At 38.5% G+C, this 10,092-nt stretch overlaps 1 protein-coding gene across 1 annotated transcript in view; it reads right to left on the reverse strand.

Annotated features, from left to right (window-relative positions):
* Positions 1-10,092, reverse strand: part of cpne4a (copine IVa) — a 74,522-nt gene that overhangs the window by 37,925 nt on the left and 26,505 nt on the right. Inside the window, exon 3 of the mRNA XM_088084751.1 lies at positions 5,661-5,840. Within this exon, the coding sequence (XP_087940877.1) occupies positions 5,661-5,840 (180 nt within the window). The remainder of the gene's footprint in view (positions 1-5,660; positions 5,841-10,092) is intronic.

Genomic DNA, 10,092 nt, shown 5'->3' on the forward strand with positions numbered 1-10,092 from the left:
GAGTCAAAGACGAGGAGATGAAGACGAGGAGGAGGAGGAGGAGGAGGAGGAGGAGGAGGCTTCTCCCGACTCTCCAGCCGTCATCGTGCCGTTTCATCACAGTCTGCCGCTCCTCGACTTCTGCTCCGCATGTTCAAACTCTTCCAGCACCGGAAGCTGAACGGGAGCCACAGCGTCGCTCCCCGATCAGAAGCATCAGCTCCAGTTTCTAATGAGAGCGACGGCAGATGGAGAACAGCTCTGTTTCCTCCTCTCAGCCCTTCAGGCTGCTAAACCCTCCGAACAGAGGACCAAACACAACCTGCATTCATTTATTTTTACACGCTGCTTTGGCTTTTTGAGTCTTTCTAATCAGCAATAAGAATTGAAATAACTTGAATAAACTGAATCTGTGCTTGAAATCGATGCCAAAATCCAATTTTTCTTTTATTTTTGAACATTAGCTCATTAAGATTACTGCTTAAGTAGTAATATGCATGTCGCAATACCAAACATTTTTTAGTCGATACCAGTGAAATCCCATCGTTCTCGATACCCAATTTGATACCACAGCAAAAAAAAAAAACAAGCCCTAACACATTTTTCTTACTAATTCCTTGTGATCTTAATTTGTGGAAGTGGAAATATTTTAATATCTGGCTGTTCTCATGCACTGTTTGTACGTTTCCCTACAAAAAGTAATGCACCAAAATTCGTGTATGTCCCACATCAGCCAAGAATTTTAGTATAAGTCACATATTTGGGAAGGCTGCAATCATGTGGCCAGTGTGTTAGCTGGAGTTTAGAGGGAAGACGTCACACAAAGAGGCAGCCTGGGGCAGTGGATGGGTTGCAAAAAATGTGACATTCCCCGAAACTCAAGGTAAAGTTTGAATTATTTTAAGGTGCTATTCGACAAATTTGGAGTGAGAACGGGCTATAAACACAGTAACTTTACTGCTGTAACATTACGTTGATTATGTAACTCTAAGCATTTTCCCCCAAAGCTGAACTTTTTTTAACTCTCAGCACGCAGGAAAAAACATCAACGTGCAGCTTTCAGCGCAGAATAAACACTTTGTAGCAGAGTGTAAATACGTAAAAGAATCAACAAAATTTGCAGGATGCAGGGAAAAAAAACACTTTTTTTTGACAAATTGTGGCGGAGCTGTCGCTGCAGGTGCACTTGTTGCCTTAATCCACAGGCTGTTGTTCTTTGTGCTGGTCGGCGTTCTTCTTATTTTGGAATTTAACAGCAGTTAAACACTTGTAGGTCGCCCCAGGTTGCACTTATGAAATCACGGCTTTATCAGTGGACGCTGGAGTCAGACAGCGACACACGGAGACACCTTTTGTAACCTTAGAAACACACCTGCAGTTTGCAATGCCGCCAGCAACTTATGTAAAAGCCAGAAAATCTGTAGAGGGCAGCAAACTGTGGACTTTCACCCAGCAGCCAGCTGTTCTTTTCCCAAACGATATGCTATTATGATAGTATTTCGATAACAACATTTTACTGGTAACTGTAGCGTGCTAGCTACATGTGTGACGTGACGTTACGTAGCAAAAAATGTGCCAAACAACTATTGTTATGATGCTGGGTTTTTGTTAATATTCTGTTTTTTGGAGTTTGTTTTAGGGTTTTCTGTTTGTGTTTTCCTCATTTCATGTGTCCACCATGTTCAGTCTGTTTCTGATTTATTTTTTTGGGTTCCTCGTGCATCGTGTTTGTGTTACTTTCTGCCTTTGTCTGTTTCCCGCCTGTTTTCTGTCACTCGTGTTTCATCAGCCTCGTTTGTCCTTCTCTTCTCCTCAGTTTCTCTCAGCCAATCAGCTTCCTGCCTCATCACCTTATTAACCTCAGCACTTCATCCCCTCGTCAGTCTGGTTTGTATTTAAGTCCTGGTTTTTAGTTCAGTCTCTTTGATTGGGTCATGTGATTCAGTTGCGGTTTCTTATTAAATAAAAAGATCTTTTTGAGTTCCTGTTACCTGCAGTCTGCTGTATTTGAGTCCACCTGCTCTGCATCACATGACTATTATGTTTCCTTTCTGGACTTTTGTTGCTAAAACCACAGAAAATAAACCTAAAAACAAATTGTGTGATGCGATGCTCATACTATACAGTATGTCAGAGAAAGATAAAGTGTAGTATGTCAGATTCAGGATGCCAAAAATACCAGGATGGTTTACTACATCTGCTCGGATTCTGCAGTATGAAAGCCAGGATGCTTTTCGACCCACAATCCTAAGAAGCACCAAACAAAACACGATCTTTAAATATCAGTCAGGTCGTTTTCTACATTTTTCCTGCCAAAAAGTGCAGTGTGTCATCTCCAGCCTGACATATCTCCCTCCTCTGTGCCGTAGAGCTTTATTGTTAAAAACACATCAGTGAGTCACTCTGTGTCACCAGCTGACATGTTCCTTCATCACCACACACACACACACACACACACACAGACACACACACACACACACACACACACACTGCTGTTTATTTTGACTCAGTCCCACACACACCGTCCTGCTGACACAAATACTCACTAGAGCACCAAATGTGGAATAATCCGCCGATGAAAATAGTCCCAAACATATGCGTTACTTCCTCCTGTTTGTTTGTTAAAAACTACAATCGGCAGCTGTTTTGGAAATTACTGATGAATCTATAAATTTTAATTTTACGTCCTCGGTGGGAGCCAATAAACTCAGAGCCGAATCAGGAAGTGTTAGGAGACAGAAAACACATTGTTGGTTTGAGTCAGCGGCTCTTGGGATTTGATGATAATAATACAGATTTAGACTAACAGCAGACTGGTCTCTGAGGTAACCGTTATGCAGCTTTTCTCCACAACAACAGTGCGTCCTTGACCTGCATGCTGCAGAAATACATAATGAATACTAAATTAGCTTATTAATTAGTCCAAATTAGCTGCGACATTTCCTCTCTCAATGCATGCATTTTTCTTTTCTTTTTTTTCTTCAGCCCTTTGAAACCTGAGCAAATTGTCGTGGTTTCTTTAAAAACATGGAAACAAGGCAATGAGCAACACATACGTAAATGACCCAAAAAAGTTAAAGAACAAAAACAGAAAATTACCAGGAAAAAAAAGTTAAAATAAAATAACAAATATAACAAATATAAAAGATAAAATAAATACAAATATTTTTCTGTAACCTAATTCTAGATATATAATAATAATTATTATAAATATAATTTTCTTTTTATATATAATTTTCTAATAACTTTCTCTCTTTTATTTATTTTTTTTATTTTCCTCTTGTAATTTCATGCCAGTTTTCTGATTGTCTTTTTCTATGTTTTAGAAAGAAGTCAAACCATTTTACCAACATTTCAAAGGTTTATATGCGTGTGATAGGCTTCTGAATGCAGCACAAGAAAACTGATGTCGCTCCTGATTTTAAAGGGTTAAGAGTCAATTATCTGTATTTCCACCAAATTCAAAAATGATTTAAGAAATCCAAGAAACTCCAGAAGAATCTCTGAGAGCTGCAGGCGGAGGAATAATAAATGTTTGGAGTTTTATTGTGTTATTTTGTTGAGAGCGTAGAGACGATCAGCCTGTTTTGACAGCCGCACTGATGTTCTTCCAGAGAACAAAGACGGTAATCTACATAAGCAGAGAAAGCTCATTGTGTTTGTGTTGTCAGGGGTATATTTTCAGATTATTATCCGTTTGTTCTGCTGCGTTGGGGCTGTAAGCGAGCCTCTGATGCCGTTTTTATCTTCTTCAAAACACTCAGTTGCTGTCTGAACCGAAAAGAAACACACCGATCTTTTCAGCAAAATTTCAGCAGCTGAAGAAAAGACAGAAATCAAAAGTATGTTTTTCAGGTTTCAAGTGTTTTGGTCAATTAGAAAAAAGCTTCAGGAGCGTCACAAACAAAAACAACCTTTTACTGTCAGCTCAGGTGAGTCTGATGATTGACAGCCGGTGTTTACACACACACACACACACACACACACACACACACTTCCTCTGACACATCTCAGTCTCACTCTTTAGTTTTGTGACGCTCCGCCTCATTTATTTTTGTTTACTGCGGTCGATTCACTTTCTGACACATTTGCTGAGTTTGTGGAAACTTTCATTATACGACAGAGAAGTTCAATTATACTTTGCATTCACCTAATATTTTAGGAAAATATTAAATGAAATGATAACGTAAACCTTTATTAATAGCAAACGGAGAAATTCAGTTGCCGTAGCAGCTTATTGTTCCAACAGTAAAACCAGATGAGAAATATTAAAATATACATACGTGTTAAAAACAAAACAAAAGAAATACAAACTACACAATAAAACACTGCAGTCAGTTAACAAATAGATAAATAAAGGGCTCATCTATGTGCTTTCAGAGTGACTTATGCACAGAAAACAAGATATAAACGCTTTATATATCTTTTTTTTATTGGCGTGACTCCTCAGAAAGCCAGTTTTGGTGAAGTCTTGCTCTTTAGTAACATTTTCTATGTCCATTCAAGTTTTTAATTTCCTTCCAAAATTGCACCGAGCTTTCCTCAAGAGAGGGAACATTTTGGAAATATCAGCTCTGTCATCGTCACTTCTTTCATGCTGCCGTGGTTTGCACTTCATGTTTTAAGGTCACAAATCTTTTTTGTTCCACTCGTAGCTCTGCAAACTTTCTCTGAGTTTTTGTGTCGCATACTCGCTCTACCACAACTGAAGATTACTTTACTGACTGCACACGTGCAGTAAAAAAACACGAACCCACAGCACAAAACTCAAGTCAACAGTGTCTGCACCATAAACAGGATTCACTCATATTTACAGTTCAGTGTCACAAATCTGAAGACGGACGTCAGCACAAACGTGCTTCGGTAACCGAAATCTCAGCAAACGCCACGAAACTACAACTTTCCTGTCCGACTCTTCGTCCAATAAATCCAAAGATGTCTCAATAGAAAACTAATCTTTAAAAAATGAGTTTTCACTAAAACAAATTTGACAAAGTGTTAACCGTGATGGATTATGTTTTTAAATCTCTTAATAGAAATAAAGGACAAAAGTGAACTTGTTTATTCGGAGTGTGCGAGCCTTTCCCACCAAATCAAAGTGTTTGTTTGAAACGCTTAGTTGATCTAAACGTGTTTGACTGAAGTGGAAATAACAGCTGAAAGAAGTTCAACCTACAAACTGATGGAAAATGAGGAAAACGACGAGTGCAGCAAACAAACGTCTTAAATCTGAATACTGATTCCTCAGAGTGAGATGTAAATTCTCTGGATATATGCAGAGAAAGGCATTATGGGAGGACAAGCTCGATGAAAACAAACACTCAGAAACACGCATTCGTTATCACATTCGTGTCTGAAGGGAGCCGACAGGAAGTCAACTGGCTCAAGAGACACGTGAAGAAGAAACCCAAAGACGCTTTTTCAGCAACTTTCAAGCTCGTTTTGAACCCCAAGCTGTTAAATCCCAACACTTCACTACACAGTGTTGCCAGATGTTCGATAATTACCATATTTGTACAATATTTCTGCCCTTTGTATGATGTTATTCCAAAAGTTGCCGTAACATATAAGAATTTGACCATTGTGAAAGTTACAATAAGCACTCGGTTTATTCTACAAACCTCTCAGACCGACGTGTTGAGAAACAGAACAAAAACCGAAGCAGCGTCCCGGTGACTCACCTGTCCCAGCGTGCACTCCACCGAGCCCAGGAAGTCGGCCTCCTTCAGGCCGTTGTGGCTGCTGTTGATGTCGTACAGCTCCAGACGCAGACGCTGCACCTCTTCAAAATAAAAGTCCAACGTGAAGACCTTGGAGTAGGTGGGGTTTACACAGCTGCGAATCACCTCCGTCCGGTCCACCTGCAGGAGACACAGAGGACAAAACAACATGGATTCAGATTTTAGTTTACATTCACACTTTTAGAGGAAACAGGAAGTGGCAGCAGACAGAGAGGATGTGATAGAAAAACATGTTTTTTCTCTCAGGACAGCGACGCCATAAACACACGATGATCTTATATAATATGATGCATCACCACAGACTGACACCTGGATCAGAGGCAGTTTTCTTGTGTTGCATTTAGACACATTTATGCATTTATACCTCTGAAACCTGAAAAAATGAGTCTGACTTCTTTCAAAAAAACATAATGTGCAACCTGCCAAGAAATGTCCAACAAACCGCCAAAAAAAATAGTAAAAGGTGACAAAGAATGATTTTTTAAATGAGTTTTACCTTTGCATTTTTAAAATTGTATTTTGGGTAATTTTTCAGTAACTTTTTAACAAATTCTTGTTTATTTTTGGTCATTTTTTGTTAAGCTGCTTGTTGCCCTCTTCTCATGTTTTTGAGAGAAATAAAGGCCATTTTGTGAGATTTAAAGGGTTAAACTTCCCCACAGGATATGAAGGAGTTAAAATGAGCATAACCATAAACATCTACAGCAGAAAAATACAACATTAATGCAGCAGGAACATTAATCCAAAAACACTGTTTTTACTGCACAATGAGTACTTTTACTTCAGTGAGGTGTTGAATACAGGACTTTTACTTGTAATGGAGTATTTCCAGAGTGTGGAATCAGTACTTTTACTGCAGTAAATGGTCTGAGTACTTGTTCCCCGGCTGGCGCTCACAGACAGATGGTGCTCAGGCTGGAGCTCCTCCAGAACGTTTCACTGAAAACGTTTTAATTGGATCATTAAAGTTTTTCTGAATCAGCTGAAAAAAAGTCCAACGTGGCGATCCGGCGTCCTGCTAGTCCTCCCGCTGACCCTGCTGGACGTCTTCCTCAACGTTCACTCAGTTTTTTGCTTCCTCTGTTTGTGTGAAGACGTCTGTTAGAGTCTCAGAGAGGAAAGCGGAGGAGAAGTCTGGCAGCTGAGAGCAGGACTCCTCCTGCCGCTCTGATCTGCTGCCCGTCAGCAGAGTTCGTGTTTCAGTTTTACAGCCAGAAATGACCGAAACAGGCCGACGCCTTGTTTCAGATAACAAACAAGAGCTTGGAGTGCATCATTTTTAATGCGTGAAGCTATTTCTGCATCATTCTGGCGTGTCCAGGCATTTTTTTTACCGGGGCGGTCAGAGTCAGAGCATAAATAAAATAATAATAATAAAATATAAAAACATATAAAACTAAAGAAGAAACATAGTAGTGCGCCAACAAAACCAATGAAGAAGAAGACTACTGCTGGTAAACATGATGTAAAAATTGCAAAATATTCCAAAAATCAGTTTTGGGAGGAAAAACAGCAGACTTGTTAAAGCTCATAAATTCATAGAAAAAACGTTTTAGTGACAAACAAACTTTTGTTTACTAGAAAAAAGAAGAAAATTGGGGAGATTTCTGGATTTCTGCTCTCCCAAACTAAGCTGAAGACTAAAATAAATCATATTTTCGTGCTTGTGTGTTTATTTTTACGCTGACTGCTTATAAAAAGAATCACACCTGAGGACACTTTTGTCCCTTTGTCTCCTCCTGAAGACTGACCTTCACAGTGTCTCAGAATCCTTCAAGACCCTCATAAAACCGTCCCTCGTCCTTCTGTCTCACAGATACATTCTCCTCTTTCGTCCATATATTCCACTCAAACATCGTAAATATTTCACATCACAACGTTTGTATGAAATATCGGAGTGATTTTCTTCCTCATTAAAGATCTAATTAATATCAGACTTTAATGTGAGTCTTCACACCTCGCCGCAGGTCTTCACACAGCCCCCACAATCCTCTGCTCTCACTCACACACAAACACACCTCTGAATGTGCATTTCCTGTTTTATTTTAATAATTCTCCGCTGCTGCTGATCTTTAGAGACGCTGTGGAAAAGTGACGGAAAAACAACGTGAAGAAAAGTCACTGCAGAAGAGCCAGCTCACAGCACACACAGGATGTAAATAAGTACATTTACTCGAGTACTGCACTTAAGTACAAATTTAACCCTTTGAAATCAACAGCAGTTTTCCTGTGTTGCGTTCAGATACTTTTTACATTTAAATCTAAAACAACTGAGCACATTGTTTTTTTGTTTTTCAGGGTTTTTTTCAAAAATATGAACAAAAGGCAAAAAGCAAGAAACTGGTAAAATGTGAAAAGAAAACAACGACAAAATTAATTTATGAAAATAGAGACAGCGAGAGAGACAGAGAGCAAATCATAAGATTTTTTTTTAATAAGGAAAAAATGTCCAGAAAGGTATTTTTATTATTATTCAACACGCTGTCATCCTGTCTGACCTCTGACCTCTGACCTCCCGTCACTTCAACGCGTCACATCCAGGCACGCAGAGACGCAGAAAAGATCTGAAGACACGAACAGAGACGAGAAGATGGAAGTGGGACAAAGTAAAAAGAGACGAGAGAGAGACGAGAGAGAGAGGAGACAGAGGGAGAGAATCAAGGAAAAGAAGAAAAAGAGGCTTCATCTGCATCTCTAAACAGCTAAAAATACAGAAAGTGGGCCAACAGAAAGCAGGTCTGACCAGTTCACACACACACACACACACATACACACACACACACACACACACACACACACACACACACACTCAGAAAAACCATCTTTAAAACTCTTTTAAACTTCGTTGGTAACTTCGTTTAAACAGCTGAGTTTGACACCAAACCTCATCAACTGTTCAGTTCTGACATTTACTGTGTGGACGTTTAGAGCAACAACGACAAAAGTTCATTATATTCACTTTCTTTAGTCCAGAAAAAGAGCGATAGGGATTATTCACAATTTCAGATATCTGGATCACACAAATCATTCTTATTAATTATTCTAACAGTAAAAACCATCACATTTTGTAGGTCTTGTGGACAAACAGTGCAAATAATAACAGGCTAAAAAAATAAAATTAAATAAAAAAAAAACAAAAACCTACTACCAAAAATTATTTTAAAAGTTGTTCGAGATGGGGGTGAAAATTTAAGTTGAAAATTTCATTTCAAAATGTGCACTTCGTATCACCAGGAAAAGTTTCTGTTTATTAGTTTGTTGAGTGAAACTTCGAAATATTTTTAGGTGGAAAAATAATTTAAAATATGATAAATTCACATTATTTTAAACTTTATTTTAAAATAGTTTAAAATAACATGCAAAACATGATTTTTACAAGATGAGGAGGAGGTTTGACTCTCACCAGCTGTTTACAGGGATTATTGTTCATTTATTTGGCAAATGAATAGTCATTTTTTCCTAGTTTATCGTCTTTTTTTCTGTAAATAATCGTGTAACATTGTAGATGTGTGATTTGGGGCCTGTGGGTGTGTGCATATATGTTAAATTAATGAGTATAGGTTTAAATGAATAAGGAAGCTGGTTAATTGAAATTATGTGATTTGTGCAGAAGGGTTGTGATTAAATAAGTTTCCTCTCACTCTTTTTTAAATATTTGAACCAAGTCGTCATGTATTTGAGCATTTCTTTCACTTTATGTTTTTCATTGTCTGTAAATATTACTTTTTGTCTGTCTGCTTTTTTACTGTTTTTATGAACTCAGACAGACACAAGCTTCACGTCTTTGTGACCTCCACACGACGATTTCTCGGTTGTGAATATTTTGGTCCAAAATCAATTTGTTGCAAATATCCAGATCAGGTTTGGATCATTATTCAGAGCTCCCAGTTTCCCCAGTGCCTCCGACATCAGGCGTTCATGTTATCTGAAGATCTGAGCGATGGAGAGTTTGGCGGTCTGCAGGGAGGCGACCAGCGACAGCACGAAATGTCACAGTGCATACATTACCATTTCAGCTGGCTGACAGCTGACCTCAGATCAGTCTGATGGATCCAAATTCAAATAAAAATCATCTGCGAGTGAGAAAAGGGCCAGATGGGAAATCCAAAACTCACACCGAAGGCTTAAAACGCAAGTCATAACCAAGAGAACACAAAAACATTAACGTCTCATTTTACATGTAACTTAACAAAACATGTATTTAAAGTAATTTAATCTAAATGCTCACATACGTTTCTGCAAACCGCAGAGTTTTTACATTTACATTAGGATGATATTTTGAAACTTTACAATTCTTTATGTTTTAAAAATGCTGTGGTTAATTTGTGATGTTTAAGCACAAAGACCTCTTGATGTTAGTTAGAAAAAAAGT

The sequence above is a fragment of the Plectropomus leopardus genome, chromosome 11 (assembly GCF_026936395.1).
Source record: "Plectropomus leopardus strain MGB_pleo_1.0 chromosome 11, ASM2693639v1, whole genome shotgun sequence".
Taxonomy (NCBI): Eukaryota; Metazoa; Chordata; class Actinopteri; order Perciformes; family Serranidae; genus Plectropomus; species Plectropomus leopardus.